Source organism: Pteronotus mesoamericanus, unplaced genomic scaffold, assembly GCF_021234165.1.
Source record: "Pteronotus mesoamericanus isolate MK-2021 breed Mesoamerican mustached bat unplaced genomic scaffold, CSHL_Meso_final contig_56, whole genome shotgun sequence".
NCBI lineage: Eukaryota > Metazoa > Chordata > Mammalia > Chiroptera > Mormoopidae > Pteronotus > Pteronotus mesoamericanus.
In genome coordinates, this window is record NW_026555201.1 from 31,054,859 (window position 1) to 31,072,001 (window position 17,143).

Below are 17,143 nucleotides of genomic sequence, written 5' to 3' on the forward strand. Positions count from 1 at the left end.
AACAGCATGACCTTAGGTGGATTCCTTAACTATCTCTTTAAGCCTCAGTTTCCATTTCATAGGGTGCTTGTGAACATCATTATAATGCATGTAAACCATTCAACAGGGTGTCAAGTAAAAGTTGGTGCTCGGTAATACCACTTGATTTTAAATTAGAATAACATCCACAAAGACCAATCTATTCAAAGTGTATGCATTTGAGGTCCACTGGGGACACATTTCCTCCAACCAGAAACTTTTCTGGCACTGACATGCAAGAGCAGGCTCATTGTTGAATGTTGACTCATGGGCGTGTGGCCTGCTCAGCAGTGGGAGAGAATTCTCTGAATTCTCTGAATTGCTGCCATCCCAGCCCACACCATGGATCTTCAGATCTTCAGCAGAGGACAGAATAAGGAGACGTACCAGAAGGCAGACAAGATTATTCCAAAGACCATGGGACTAGTCCCTTCGGATATGACCAGCCTGGGGACACGCAACTCAGGGTTAGTGAAAGTGTGGCCATTTGGGGGTTTCTGAATGCAGGGGTCGGGGGAGGCGGCTGGTAAGCCTGTGGGTTGTGAAGTCTGGGTCAGGCACCCAGTTATACAACCGCCTGGGTCCAAAGTTTTCTACTAAAGCAAAGAACCAGAATAACCAAACAACATCAAGCAAAAAAAAAAAAAAAAAAAAGGCATTGCTCAAGGATGTTTGTTTAGTTGTGTTTTCCCAAACAAAGGTCAGAGTGAAGCTATACTGCACTTACACAGTGACAGTGGTTTGCCAGCCACACCCCAAACATTTTGCATTTATTATTAGTTCATTTCCTAGCTTAATAGCCCTCTAAGGAAATCAAAAAATTCTTTTCCCACCTTATACCCCACATACACCATTTTGTTTGAGTGAGATAGATAAAAATTCTGAATTTATTGCAATGATTGCTTCCAGTAGATATTCAATCTAGAACTAGCTGCATATGATGATACTGCATGCAAACCATTTTATAAGAAGCAATTTTAATATTTGAAATAGCAAAAAGAAGATACAAATTTGGTGTTTGGGAGTCACCAACACCTCTCCCTTGTAGAAACCTAAATTCAAAGTCATTCTGAATTCATTGCAACTATTTACATTAATATCATTAATCCAGTGATCTGAGTAATCCCAGTTGACAGAGACATGGGGTCCTTTTACTGAAGTCCAAGAAATCAAGTCCATTGCCAGACCCGGGTAATACAGGGACAGGTTTTCTCCACCGATTCATGTCTTTTGATTCATGTTACTATGTGCAGATATTCTTTCTTATTGTTTTCCTAGGTCTCCACATGGTTGCAATGGTAATTTCGATATTTTTATTAACCCACATCCTCTTGTGATGAACATAAAAATGTCATGTATATGGAGATTCTGTTATGCCCTTCCAGAGACATGCCCACCTTTCCAGAATGAACATCTTGGGTTTTGAACACCACAACAACAAAGCCGAGGTCACAACCGAGCCCTGTGTAAGCCAGTTGTCTTAGCTTTGCTCCATATAGGCAAATTGAACTCCAAAACCTGGCCTATGTGTTCCAAAATGGATTCCTTATGTCAAAAGTTACCCTAGTCAAGGGAAAAATGGAGAGGGGTAATTTAACCGCCTTTAATAGAGGACTCAAACTGCATTTTGCTATTGTACATGCATATGATTATTTCTAAAATGTTCCAAAATAGAAAAGCAAATTCATTTGAGGAATGTGTACATATCATTCCATAGGTCAACATACCTATTTATTCAATAAGCTTATTTAAATACCTTCTCTTTGTCAAGTTCTGTGTTAATGCTTAGATTATATGATATTTAAGACACAGCATGAGCTTTCGATGAAGTCATTATAAAAACACAAAGAAGAGGGAGAGATGCATAGAAAAAAGAATTGGCTCTCCCTGAGCAGATCAGGAAAACACTGCTGGAGACAGGGAGGCCTAAGCTGCAATTTAGAGATGAGTATGAGTTTGCCAGGCAGATAAAGTAGAGATAGGCAGGCAGATGGGAACTATGTGAGCCCAGGTGTGGAGGCTTGAAGTGCAGGGTAGGTGTAAAGAATAGAGAGCGGCTAGCTACTACTGGAGTGCATGTCCTGCAGAAGTTTGTGTCAGGAAACGGCAGTGATGACTCTGGGTGATACAGGTTTGGTAATGGTTTCATCTACACCAACAGTCCCCAACCTTTTTGGAACCAGAAACTGGTTTCATGGTAGACAATTTTTCCATGGACATGTGTTGGGGGGATGGTTTGGGGATGATTCAAGAGCATTATATTCAAGCTCACCTCCTGCTGTACAGTCCTGTTCCTAACAAGCCAGGACCAGTACCTGTCTGTGTCCTGGAAGTTGGGGGTCCCCAATTTACACTCAAATATTTACTGAGCTCTTACTAAACACATGGATTTAGACCAGAAGCTAGAAGTTTAGGGTAAGAGGGGCGATAAGACATGATTCTGCAGAACTACCTTATAAAGTAAGATACTTTCCATGAGGGAGGACAACAGTAGAAGAGTATTTCATTCATTGGTGTTTATCTAAAACAATGGATTGAGCACTAAATGAGCACCCACCAACATAAATGATAACAAGATGTATTTCTTGCACTGACTGAGCTGGCAGTCTAGTGGAGTAAACAGACATGTAAACAGAATATTATATTATAATGTATTCAGTAATAAGCATAATAGCCTTTATTAACAGACTACCAAGTTCCAGACACTGATCTAAGTGCTTTATATTGATTAGCTTTGTCCATCCTCACACAATAAGTAGATATGATTACTGTCTGCATTTCACAAAAGGCAAAGTCAGGGCCAGAGAAGTTACTAATTTGCTTGGTCAAGGTCACTCAGCCAAGGATAAAACCCAGGCTAAGAATAAGAATTGACTTCTTGTTCTTAACCATCACTCCAGAGAACTATAGAAGTGTGGAAGAGAAACATATAAGCCAGCCTAGAGGTGATGGGGGAATACTAATCCTCCCACTTCACTGGTATTTAGGTCCTCTCTGAGTTCTCCAGAGATTTCTCTCCAGTAGAGTCGTAGGAAGCTACCAAACCCATTATACTTAACAGATTGTGTAAGATCTAGAGTTAAAGCTCAAAAGACTAAATTTTTCCCCCAAAGTTCACCTAGGCTACATTTCTCATTCAAATTACTGTAAATTTTCCAATCCCCTCTATCCCCATAAATATCAAATCTCATTGTATGTTTCTAGGGTCTTTATCAAGAAAAGTATGAAGTATACAAGAAAGCTTCTAATATTTTTTTAAGAGGACTTTTTTATTGTGGGTTCCCAGCATTTTATGTTACATAATACCTTTTGAATAGCACTTTGAAGACTCCTGGCTGGATTTGTGTACTGGTAATGCATAATGTGTCAGTTCCAAAGTCCTGTATCCAAGACAATGAAACTAGAATTATATTTCCCACTCAAATTACTGTAACTTTTTCAGCTCCTACCTAATTAAACCACCATGGATGTTAGGTTGGCAAATAACAAAAAGGAGAGAGTTGTAAGAAGTTGAATTGAAATTCTAATGATCTTATAAAAACAATACTACAGGAGTGTAGAAAGCCAAAAGATGACCTTAATCTTGGAGAAGGAAATCCAGGATGAGGCAATTTGTGTCAGTCAGGATAACACTTGTCTGCATGTAACAGAACCCAGCTAGAAAAACCTAAGCAAATAAAGGGCATTTCTCTAGTACATAATCAGAGCCCAGGCCAGAGCAGATGTCAGCCACCTCCCAAGCTTCTTCTGTTTTCCTGTTCTGCTGTTATTTTTGCAAGATTATTAGCATACTTTCAGGTGTCAAGCTATATTCAAGACAATAAGAAGGTCAAGGTGCAACAGGTAAAAGGAAAAGTTACCTTTTCCACTTTGAAACTGTTTCCCAGAATGCACACCCTGCAATTTCTAATTAAATCTCATTGGCCATATTTGGTCACAGGATCTCTGCTAGCTGCAAGGGAGTCAGAGCAAATCACTGTATTATCTCAGCACATGCCACTCATCCCAAGTAAATGAAGAGCATGCACATTGGTTTGGAAGCTAGCAGTATATGCAAAATTAACCTAAAGTTTCTTAATTACAAAAAGAGAGGAAGACAGAGATGAGCAAGAAAGGGCAGTCAAAACAGATTTTAAAGCCCCAGGAAATACAGCTAATTGAATAAAGCCAAGGCAATTTTATAAGTATTTTCTTTTTAAGTTACTCAGATAATCCATGGCTCTAAATCTAATGGAGCAAGTAGGGATTAGAAAGTCTTGGAGAGGGCAAAATGAGAGCAAAACATTCCCAGCTAAAATGTTGAAGTAAGAAACCTTTTGTGATGGTTATTACAATCCATTCCTTATTTCTGGACAATAAATTACAAAGTAAGAAATATCAGGGGCCAGATTATAGAAGGTTTGTGTATGTGTTTTAAAAAGATATTTTTCTGGTACAGAATGAAAAGCCTCTGAAGGGCCTGAGGCCAGGAGGGGCTAAGTCAGACTTGTATTTTGAATAACTCCTACTTAGTGACTAGGTTTAGAATGGAATCAAGAAGATAAAGCTAAAGATGAAGAAATAAGTTAAGAGGCAACTGTATTAATGCAGATTGAATATGCCAAGGGCTTGAACTAGTGAGGATGAAGAGCAGTGCACAAATATGAGAAAGTAATTATTTGAGCAATCAGAGGAGACTTATTGGGGGAAGCAGCCTTTTATTACTAAAAATTAGCTTTCTTTTATGCCTACAGTATCTATCTGCAAAGTCTGAGGCAGCCCTATTTCATATATTTTGGGGGAGTTTATGAGACATAGGCTATATTCATTAGTAGAAATTCCTAAGCAATTTATTCTGCTATTCATAAGTAAAATGATCCAGAAATGCTTTTGACAAAAGGCTTAAAATTTGAAATAATGCTTAAAATCTAAAGGTAGGAAAACTCTACGTCAAGGTACTTGTATCCTCAAAATCAGTTGCTCTCTAACTCTGGTGAATATCTAGGGAGCTGGGAAAACTACGGATTCAGAGGCCCAGCTTCAGACCACCCTGATCAGAATCTTGAGGGATTCTGATTATAATAAATTCGACAGGTGTTCTAATATGTACCAGGCTTTGGTCAACTGCATGATAGGCCTGGCAGGACATAACCAGGACCCTGGCACCAGATATTTTAAGAAGAAAGGGGGCATGAGGTCCAAGAATATACTATTTAGAGGCAAGAGATGAAAGCATAGGCAGAAAGGCCAACACTTTTGCAGAGGGTCAGAAGTGTAGAGCTTGGCTACAAAGCCTGGAGGACTCAAGCAGCAGGCAGGTGGGAAAGTGGGAGCAGCAGCGCAATAGCTGTGCTGGAGAGATTAATGGGGCTCCAGGTATGGCTGCTGTGTGGGGAGGGAGTAATAGACCAAATCCCAATATCCAAAGTATAACAGGCCCAGACTCAACTTCCAAGGCTACTCTATAGCTATGCTTCTGTTGGTAAATTGAGATGAAATTGCTCTGGATATAAAGTACCCTATATACTAAACTATTTATCGATTAAAAAAGAGAATGTAGAGATTACATTGGTCAATAGTAGAAAGAATTTCATCTCTCATCCCTCAGAATAGACCAAAGGAATATCTGAACAGTTTTGATGAGGAAGCTGTGACAATCCCTACAATTCGATGCTAACCAGCAAGTTCCCAGGAGACAGAGCCCTTACCGCTTTGCTCCTTGGAGATCTCTGAGCATATGTCAGTGGCCCACTGTGTCTGAAATGTCAACCATTTATTTTGTGACTATCCAGCAGAGAGGAGGTTTCATGAAATGGAGTAGAGAAAAGGAGAAGGCAAATAGGCCTGTTTGCTAAGCTTTACCAACCACAATTCTCATTTTTCTCTGGGAAAAATAAAAGTAGTGACTTTAAACAACCAGCCTTGGATCTCTAGAGATGCTGGCAGCCATACCGCACATCCTGCTTCCTTCTGGGTCCCTGTGAATAATTTACAAGACTTTTGTGTGTGAGGGCTTTCTCCTAGTGTCCTGAATCAGAACATGTTGGTATGTTTGTGCTGACATTTTTGAGAGAGCTGTTCTGTATTGCATTAGTCAGAACCATAAATGGTCAATGAGGCTCAAAAAAGGTGTGGAGGTTGTGCGTCATCCTGGCCCGCCTATGCCTGGAGCCTGGGGTAGCCTCCAAATCCTTCCTACAGACACAGGTATTAATTCAGCTTGTAACAGTCACTCCCAGATGCGCAGAGGTGGTCTGAATGATGACCTGCTGTGTGCCGGCTCTAAGCTCTCTCCTTCTGCCTTTTGAGCACAGGTTCTACGAGCACAGACGGAGTTCTGTGGTGCTAAACTTGCCTGGACTTGAGGTGTTCCCCGGGGACCTTCTGGTGTCCGATGGAGCTGCTCATTACCTGTGCCACCCACTTCTGCTGCTGAATTCAGGTACCGTCATTCAGCATACTTATATTACTTGGCTGCTATGGGAAGGATATTGCAACAAGCAGGGGGCATTTTAAAACTATTTAATGACCAGTGCAACATGTGCAATGACAAGTTAAAACAAATCTCTCACCAAATTAGGACAGGCATCAGCCATGAACGACCAGTTGAGTACCACTCTGGTATTGGCTGTTCCACTTACAGAGATGGATCAGGTATGTGCCTTCTCTGAAAAGGTCCTCTTTGTCAAATAATGTGTCCCAGGTCCAGGAGCTGAAAAAGGTACACCAGTGACAGTCACCATCAGGGAGCTTAATGTTTTCTCTGGGCTGGTGAGCAGCTTCCCTGTCATTGCTGTCCTAGCGCACCCCCACCCCAGCCCTGGCTCTCAGCCCCACCCCAGTACCTTCCATCTAGCGCGGTGCCCTGGGGAGACAGAGGTCCTGGTGACAGCAGATTGCTGTGAGAGGAGATTAGAGAAAATCAGCCTTAAGAGCAAACCTCCTGCATTTTGAATTTAGTTGGGAAAGAAAAGAGCAGGCCCCCATGATTCTGAGGGTAGCCTTTGAGAGTTAAAAGGAGACTTAAGAAACATCCATGATTATCCATCTTGGTAGTTGTTAAACTGGTTTTGTTCTTAACAGAGCCCTCTTGGCATAAGAACGCTCATTTGGAAATCCAGCATATAAAACAGATCCAGGCAGATTTGCAATGTTTGAAAGTGGGGTGGGTTCCAAAGCCTTACCTCCAAGGCACCCCCAGGAACCCACGACATTGGGAAATTCAGTTGGAAAACCACCCAACTCATTCCTCATTCACATGTGTGCAAAGTAAGACCCAGAAAGGAGAAGCGACCCAGATGTGGTGTCAGCTGGTCTGTGTCAGAGGCATGGAATCTAGGTTCCTGCCTGCCTGTCCTGCACACTCTCTACCAGCCTGCAGCAACCAGCCATGATAGGGAACCCAGAAGCCAGAAGCCACCAGTAAATACATCATACCTAACATTTGTGTAGTTCTTCACTCTTTATATATCCCTTTCTCATCTACTGTCTTATATGAAACAATCATCCTCATGAACATCTACTTTCTCATATGACACAGTCATTCAAATGAACAAACCAAGGACTAAGTGATCTACTCAAGGACCAGACCCTAGAAATTAGAGCAAGCTCTGAACACAGCATAAGTTTAATAGAAATTAGTACTTGTTCTATCATACTTTGCAAATGCTTTAACTGGTTAGCAACTGAAGCAGTGCTTCCCAAAAGCAGGTCCCAGACCAGCAGCTTCAGCATTACCCTGGGAAATTATCAGAAACATGGATTCCGGGGCCTTGCTCCAGACTTTCTGAATGAGAAATTCTGGGGTAGGGCCCAGGAATCTGTTTTATAATAAGCCCTGCAGGTGATTCGGATGCCAGCTGAAGTTTGAAAACCACCCTGCTAGGATATAGGACATAACTTTTACATGATGATTCTAAATCAACTCATTGTTCTTGGTGATGTGCTTAGCACCACAGCAGACATCACATAGTAAAAGTTATGTAACATTCTCCACCAAACCCTCCCTGTCTTCTTCTCAGGGAGTTCAGGATAGAGCTCTCCTATCCCCAGATCATGGTCTAATCTAATGCAGTGTTGCTTACGCTTTGGCGTGCATGTGAGTAATCCACACGTAGTGTTGAATTAGAGATTCTGAGCTGGCAAAATTGAATATTTAACACAGATATTACAAGATTGCGGATGCAATAAAGACCCATTTCAATCTTGTTCTGAATATTTTTGAAGCTTTCCCAAGTACCTAAAATTGCCCCCAGAGTAAGAAAAGCAGAGGAAAGAAATTTGTTAAGACTAGAGACCCCAATTATTGTAGTTCAGATTGGACCACCAGGCACTTGAGGGCTAAGAGCGGTGAGGCCTATTTGTCCCTAAAGCAGATTCCACCCAACCTCCCCTTTTAAAACATTAATAAGGTGGTCAGAGTGAGCAAGATAATCAGTAGAACAGGTGCCTTTCAAGGTCCCCATAGGAAAAGTTCTCGAGCACACCCTTTGCAGTAAATGCTGCTCTGTAAATGCCTCCATCTGATTAAAGTATTGTGCAGAGACCCTTGATGAAGCAAAGGTATAGACCTAGAAGTCATCTCTTTTCTATACCGAGTCAGCAGAGCACTTCACCTAAACCTAAGAGACAATTCCCAGCATTTTCTGGGTAATATTACAAATTGATGCCATGACATAAAAATCAAGAGACCAGAATCTCCTCTCTTTGCTTCCTGATCATCAAAAAGAATGTGCTGTTGAACAGTGACTTCCTTCTCAACTCAAAGCAACTCCTAAGGACCGCTTAGGTGGTGGCTAATAGCAGCAATAAGCCTCCGTCATAAAGATTGATGAAGTGCTGATGTTTCCCTAGTTTGGGAGGCTGTGTTTAACCACACCTGAGGATTCTCTGGTTGATGCAGTCCCAAGTTTCAAGTTTGATGAGGTCATGGAAGTGGTACATGCTGAGAGAATTTCTAGTGAAACAGGTTAAAAATGAAGTTCTTTCAGCCCCAAAGTCCTCTGACTCCCTCTTAAACAAATTATTCAACATCTTTATTACATTTTGTAGGTTTTTTTCCCTGAATGATAAAGGAAAAGAACATTATTACCTTGAGGTAGCAAAGGAATACTAACTTTCAGGCTGCAACATTGCTTCTTTCGCTCACCTGAATAAATATAAATATCCATTCTGTGCATTCTCCAGAAATGGAGAGTTAAAACAGTGTGAATTCTGTTTGGCTCATTTGAAAAAGCAGGTTTTCTAAAGGACTGCAATGCTGTCACCAGTCACTCAGAGTCCTAATATATTTTCTTTAATTTCACCCACCAGAATCCAAAAAGCCAAGATGGCCTTTCTCCAGGAGAGGAGTGGTGAGTGCTGTGCATTGTCATTTTTGTTTTAATTAAGCCTCTTGTAGATAAGAACGTAAGAAATGGCTGAAGAGCCCCTTTATCTTTGCATGATGGCAGATGGCACGTGAAGTTTAAATTATATCATCAAATTCATAGTAATGGCTGCAGACCATGCCAAATGAGGCCATTTTGTGCAGCACAAGAGTGCTAATTGCCAGCGGTTAACGAGCTCTGCAAAAAACAAAGCAATCGTAATATTGTGATGCTTTACAAGTCTAAATTTATAACTCGATGCAGCTTCAGAAATAGCTTACTCGATAAAGTCAACCTGCACAAGTGTATGCCCCAGTTTGCAGTCAGTCCTGTGCATATTGGGAACATTGAAAAATTGATGAGCTATTACAGAAACACATTCTACAAATACACTTCTATTTCTGGGAAAACCAGTTGGATTAGTCTGTGTGTGTGTGTGTAATTCATTCTTGGTACCATCAGTTATGAACATCCCAAATCGACATCAGTGGTCCCTGATTCTTCTCTGTCTCGACAAGGAGCGGCCAGGGGGCAGACGTCCCTTCAGGCACACTGGGGCTGGAGGGCCGGAGCATTCCTGCCCACAACCTGACTCCTCACTCCTCTTTTTGCAGGAAGGGGAAGGACTGACTGTGTTGTCCCAACAATACCGGTTGCAATACCAGTTTTAAGTAGTATAGCTAAATTAAAAGCTCACTGAAGTTCCGACCCCAGCTGCTCCACTTACTATTCTGTGACCTTGACCAATGAATCAACCTCCCTCAGCTTCAGGTCCTTCCCTGTAAAAGCTGGATGGTGATAGGACCAACGTCTAGGGTGGCTGTGATGAGTAAATTAAATAATGCATATGGAGCTTACCCCAGAGCTACCACACCGCAAACAACCAATCAATATTGGTCATATCATTGATAGTTTTATTTGTAATTAGAGTTTGGAAAACTATTTTCATAAAAAAGTATATGAGTGACTTTCACATTATTTTTCCAAGCATAAAAAATTTGTATGAATGTCTTAGTCAGCTCAGGCTGCTATAGCAAAATACCACAGACTGGGGGGCTTAAACAACCAATAATTACTTCTCACAGTTCTGGAGGCTAGGAAGCCCAAGATCTGGGGGTCAGCATGTCCAGGAGTTCTGGTGAGGGCTCTCTTCCTAGCAGGTAGATGGTTACCTTCTCTCTGCGTCCTCATAAAACAGAGACAGAGCTCTGCTGTCTCCTCCTCTTCACTTACCTCATAAATGGGATTAGTGTACTTCTAAGCCCTCATGACCTCATCTAAACCTATTTACTTCTCAAGGACCTGTCTCCAAATACCATCACACTGAGGGGTTAGGGCTTTAACATATGAATTGAGGGTGAGGATGGCAGAAACATTGAGCCATAAAGACAGTCTAACATTACAAACCTCAAGTCTAACATCACAAGCTTCAACGTAAAATGTTAACCCATGGTCACTAAGGCTGTTTCTCATCATTCATGTTCATTTGCGCCTTTTTAGGGACCTGATTTCATTGGTTTCCTGGCAGGTATGAGGCCTGTGGTGCAAGCTTTTCTGGGCTTGTCAATGGAGGCAGGGCCAGTTACTGTCAGGCCTGAATCTCAGGAGAAGGAGAATCTCCCACCAGCTCTCCTGGGGGATCCTCTGGAGCAGGAAGTTTCTAGGGCTGCTGGGGAGGTAGAATATGCTTCCAGAAGCAGGGACTTACCTGAGGAAGGGATGCTCTTGCAAGTTGTTGTCATCAATGTATTTTTTCCCCATAAAGAAACAATTTGTTCCACTTGTCGAATGACTATATGTGCCGACACTAGGCTAGATATCTAAGATGTCAAGATGCCCATTTTCAGCTCAAAATCGAGGTCAAACTGACATGTAAATTAGGGGGAAAGTTGTGGTAAATGGCTTGCACAATGTTGGAGGTAGGTAGGCGGTGGTGGAGATACACAAAGACAGAGTAATTAGTGGGATGATAAAATGTTTTAGCAAATGTCCTCAGTAATGAAGGGAAACTCATATCTTGAAGGTTCCTTTTTATAAGGACATAGTATCTGGTCTCCTTCAAATGAGTATCTACTTGCTCTTTCATCCTTTTTACCTTATGTATCATGTAATCCATATCTATATAAATAATAATCCACATAAATAAAACAAACACACTGCTATATTATAATGTATTTTTCCCAATCTATTACATGGTTTTTCCTTTTTTAACCTGTTTTCTCTCTTTTCTAATAAATATTAGTAATAAAAGCAAACAGACGTTTACCATGCAATCAGGTGCTGTTTCTGTTTACATGTGTTCCTATTCATGTATGTTGTAGTTCACATATGTTAACTCATAATTCTCAGAACAATCCTACAAGTAGGTAATATTACTATCCCTATCTTGCAATGGACAAACTGAGGTTCAGAGAGGTTGAATAGCTTGCCTGTGTTCACATTGCTTATCAGCAGCAGAGTCAGGATTGGTGCCCAGGAGTCCCTCTGGCTCTGAGTTTTTTTTAGTCCCAACATTGAATCATTCCGCCAAATGTGGGGCTGGACAGTCCTGCCTCCTTTATCTCATCAGATCATACAAAGATCTTGTCTGTTCTCACAGACTCAATGCCATCTCTTTATCAACCACTCTAAACTGTATATGTTCACATTCACATATGTTCATTTTGCTCCAGTTCCATATCACTAGCGCCTACTATAAACTTCCATTCCACCCACCTCTTAGTTACTAACTTTGAGACACCAGAAGGTAACTTGGTTCCTATTCTCCTTCATGCTCCTTATCCTCTCAAATAGCCTTCAAATTCTTTTCATTGCCTCTCCTTGCCAATGTCTCCACATTGGAAGCAAGCAGGCTTCTGGTCTGTTACTGTCTAAGGGGTTAATGTGGTCTCTGAGAGGACTGTCTGCTCCCTTCCCACGGGTCTACCCACCAAGTACTTTGGTCAAGAGGTCGGGCAGACCCACAGAAAGCCGCAGTGAGCGCCCTTCGGTGCAGGCCGGCGCCCGCTTTCCCACAGCTCTAATGCTGCTCCCATTGTCTCAGTGTCTTCATTTCCCAACAGGCTGCTGATTTTTATTTCCACAACATGCAGTCACTATGGTTTCAGACATCAACAAAAGGCATATGTCCCAATTGCTGTAGGTGGTCCCCAACCCCCTCCAAGATTTCTTTGTTACTGTGGAGCTAATGAGTCTCTAATAGGTTTTGTCTTTCAATGCCATAATGCTACCAGAGAAACCAGCCACAGCCCTTCAGCACATTCTGAACGGATTACAGGGGCGCGCAGGGAGGAACCTGCAGCAGATAACCCGCTGTGTCCTCTTGCTCGTTAACATAAAGTTGAATAGCTCCCACCAAACATCTTAGATCCATCTAAGCCAAACATCATGAGCCTGAGGCAGTAGAGCAAATTTAAAAAATTATTTGCAATAAATATTCATTTGAAATGCAGCCAAGTTTACTTTAGGAGGCCTTACACTTTATTTGATAACTTCTTCCTTGTATAGGTGGCAAAATGAACTTTTTAAGGGGATAATTTACAATGTTGCAACAGTGTACTGAACCAGTCAAAAAGAAGTCACAATATGTTAAATTAGAAAGCAAGTTACCAAAGGATGTGCAAATATGACACCATTAAAAATTATAAATACAATTGGAAAAACGTTTTCAGTGGTTATCTGGGAATAAAGATTATAGGTAACTTTGATTTTCTTTGTTTCTCAAATTTTCTGCAATAACCCTATATTACCTTTGCAATCCGATTTTTAAAACTAATACTATTGAAAGTAAAAATGATAACAAAAATAAGTGTGTGGTTTCATTCCAAGGAAGCTAGTTTGTAGCACCTTCTAGTATTCTTTAGCAGTGAATTGTCATGTTAGCCAGTCCCTTCAACACTGGGCTTTCCCTGGTCACTTGCCCACCAAGGGGTGGAACTAAGGTATCATAGGTACCTTCTGGTGTTCGAAGTCCTGTAATCCTGTGTTTGGCAAAGTTAGAACTGTGAAGGACATACTATCACCCCACAGGGTGGGAGCAATACATGGAGTCCCACCTATTTACTATATAACTGTTCCAAGCCTTGGATTATTTTTTTTTTCCTTAGTAAAATAAGAGCTTGGTCAGACATCCTCACTAGCCCCTGTCCTCCAGATTTGACCTTCTGTGGTCTTGTGGGTCAGACTACTGCTGGGAAATAGCTTTTCAACTGCCCGTGGCTTCTAGACAAAATGTGCCGTCTGTTCTGCATGTTGGAGAATGAAAGCAGGAAGATGCTGAGGCTACCAAAGTCCTGTGGTGGAAGAATTCCTGTTTGAAAGTTCTGTTTCTCCCCATCTTTAAGCAGGGCAAGGACAGACACAAGCACATATCTGATCTGGAAAACTTCCTCTCCTCTGTGAAGATTACAGACTTCAGGACCTATGAGTTCCACAGCTTTAAGGTATCTCACAAATTTCTTACTAAGTGAGATAGCTTTTTTTTCCCCTGGTTTAGTCATTATTTTATTGCCTTTGTTCATATAACAGCCAAGAGCAGGAGAGGAGCACAGAGCGGGGCGGAATCAGGACTGCTCCCTTATGCACAGCGAAACCTCGGGAAAGTCATGTCATCTTAGCGAAAATAATGGATACCAGAGGCCCTGTGCAAATGTTAACTGTGGCCACTCCTACTCACCTCAGGGCCTCAATTTCCTCATTTGAAAAATAGCTGGCTTTCGATAAGACCGTTTCCAAAATTCTCTGTAGATTTTAAAACTCTCATTTCATGTAATTAATTTCAAAAATATTTAGCAGGGAAGCCTGGATCCGACTTCCCAGTTCTGGGTCTGCGGTTCTTTTAGGGGTTTTTTTGCAATAAACTGAAAAAGGCTCATGAAATTCTCAAGCATAATGCAGAACAACATCAATTTAAATTCTTTTTTGTTTAAACTAAAAATAGTGCATGCCTTGCATCCCAAAGTCACATAGAACTGTGGTTTGGGAGGCTGGAGAAGCCTCTACCAAGAGGGACGTGAGGCCTGAGTAGGAAACCACAATTTCAGGAACATTTGCTTGTTCTTGCCATATTCAGGGCAAGTGGGAGTGAATGGTGAACAAGCCAACCCATTGAGGTGGAAATGTTTTGTTCTTTTCTCCTCCCATGAGCAGAGTAAGACATGGAGTGAAGTCATTGAAACACATCAAAAACTTCCTACCGATCAGTTGGACTTGAGGAAGCAGCAAGAGGCTGTGTGGGAACTTTTCACAAGTGAATGCACTTATTTCTTGGACCATTTATTAGTTCTTAAGATGGTAAGGCTGGGCTTAATTTTTACAGTAAATGGAAAGTATTAAATTGATTTGGAGGCATTCATTTTCCTCTTCCACACTGAAAAAAGTTGGGGTGGTGGGGGCCTGCTTCTTTCGGAGATCTTAAGAAAATTTTACCTATTGTTTACCTACAACTTGGTTCTCTCTTCATTCTTTTCTTAAACATAGCCTCTCAGGACTGAGGAGATCTGACTGCCCAGTTCTCCATCTGATGTCCGAGTCTCCCCTGCCTATTCTCACTCTGTGTTCACACACTCCTGGCGTCAGGGAGCTCACAGCCGCACTCCAGGCACCCATTCCAGCGCTGGTCAGCTTCCACTTTGTGAGCTCTTGCTCCCCATTGAGCAGTGCCAGGAGAATGCTTTCCGTCAGCTGCAGGGCCGCAGCCGCAGGTTCCCAGGCAGCCATCCGCATGTATTGCGGTGGGGTTGGATGACATGGTATATTCATGATGTCTGCCAAGTCAACGCTGTCCCAGGTTGTGCAGTGCTGCAACCCTGACCTGGTGAGGCTCCGAGCGGAGGATTCCTTATAGAACCACAAGGCAAAGGAGGGCAAGGGAGCGATTGCCTTCCAACACCGCAGGGGAGGAAGAGCCCTATCGCTCCTAAGCTTGCCTCTGCCTAAGCACTTTTGAATCCTGCCTACTCTCTGACACAGGAAAAAGTGTTGTGTTAAAAAAAGCACATAGGGAGACCTAAGTTCAAGTCCTGGATCCACTTCTGACTTGCCATGTGACTTTAGAAGAGTCTAGTCCTCCATTTCCTAAACCAAGTGTTGGCAAACATGTTCTATAGAGGTCCAGATAGTAAATACAAGATGGGGCAAAAATACAACTTTTTTACAGTTGTTTGTATGGAAAATAATACAATATTCAATAAATAATAATATATGAATAAATTCTGTGTTTCACGTACTCAAAACTGTAAACCTACCTTTGCCCCAATCTGTATTTTGGGCTTTTCAGGCCATGTGGTCTTTATAACAACTATTCAGCTCTTCTCTTGCAAAACAAAAGAAGTCCTGGGTGATTTATAAAGGAATGTGCATAGCTGTGTTACAATAAAACATTATTTACAAGAAAGGGTAGCAGCCTTTATTTATCACACGGGCTATCATTTGGTGATCCCTGTCCTAAGCTATGAAAGAAGGATGGCAATACCATTTCAGACTGTCTCATAACCTCTGAGTACTATGATCATTAGATTAGTCTTCTCTGAAATCTATCAAATGACATACAAATGTCAGTTATTATTTTCTGTAAGTAATGTTTGTTGTCAGTCACAGCACTGAGTACTTTACCAACAAAATCTAAACCTCAAAGACACTCAAAATGAAAACTTAAGGAGTGTATCATTAGAATATGGAGAACTAGCTTAAGTAATCCAGGATTTTATTGGCCCATATAAAGTCCAGAGTTGGAAAAGATTTCAAGGTTGGTTTGATCAGGGAGCTTAAAACCAAAGACAGATTTTTTCCATCTGTCATTTCTGCCCTCCAAGGCATCAGCCTCATGGCTGGTTTCTGATGTAGTCACAGAATAGCTGTTTTCCTTAAGCCCATGGAAGAAAAGACAGAAAAAAGAGAAAGAGACAGGATCTCCTTTCCACATTCATTGCAAAGGCTTGAATTTCATTCTCATTGGACTACTCTGAAAAGGTGATCGAGGCCCACCCCTGGGAGTAAGGTCTGCTTGCCACATGGCACATCAAGGCCTGCGGGAGAGCACATATTGAGACGAAAACCAGGATGAGGTCAGCGAAGAGGAGCATTGAACTGGGTCTCAACCAACAGCTGTTCACTGCAGGGCAGAGCCCCCTGAGCCCTACTTCCCTGGCTCTCATAAATAGCACAGAACTTTCTGTCGCGCTGTTACCTGCACAAGCTTTTCAAACTTTTCTGTTTAAAAAACTTTTTTTGAATTTATTTATCTGCCAGTGTCTTAGTATGTTTAAAATATACATAGTTTTCCCTTTATACAAGCAATATTAGTTTCCCAAAGCTCTTGTAAATTAGAATTTGCAATTAGTAAATTCATGTAGTAAAATGAATATACTGGAGCACTTGATATATTTTTTTTAGTGGCAAAATTTTCAGTAGAGCAGAGCATCTTATAGAAAAAGATTGTTTTTCTAAGTCTTCCAAATATATCCGTAGTAATGAGTACTGTTTCTTACAGTTACATGTTTTCAATACTTGGGTACTGACAGATTTCCAGACAACCAATACAATATGGATTTGAGGAAGGTCTTAGTTAGTGGTTCCCAAAGTGGGCTCCCTAGACCAACAGCATCAGAACCACCTGGAAACTTGTTAGAAATGCAGATTCCCAGGCTCCATCAAAGACCTGCTGAATCAGAAACTCTGGAAGAGGAGCCTAATCTCTGGTTTAGCAAGGCCTCTAGGTGATCCTGAGGCAGGTTCAAGAACCATTCGCTGCATAAATCAAGGGATATGGAAATGGAATT

General features: G+C 41.5%; 1 protein-coding gene across 1 annotated transcript in view; it reads left to right on the forward strand.

Moving 5' to 3' along the window:
• The first annotated feature begins 358 nt into the window (after positions 1-358).
• Positions 359-17,143, forward strand: part of PLEKHG7 (pleckstrin homology and RhoGEF domain containing G7) — a 40,765-nt gene continuing 23,980 nt past the window's right edge. The window contains exons 1-5 of the mRNA XM_054579849.1: positions 359-485; positions 6,312-6,439; positions 9,310-9,350; positions 13,709-13,807; positions 14,514-14,657. Of these exons, the coding sequence (XP_054435824.1) occupies positions 361-485; positions 6,312-6,439; positions 9,310-9,350; positions 13,709-13,807; positions 14,514-14,657 (537 nt within the window). The 5' untranslated portion in view covers positions 359-360. The remainder of the gene's footprint in view (positions 486-6,311; positions 6,440-9,309; positions 9,351-13,708; positions 13,808-14,513; positions 14,658-17,143) is intronic.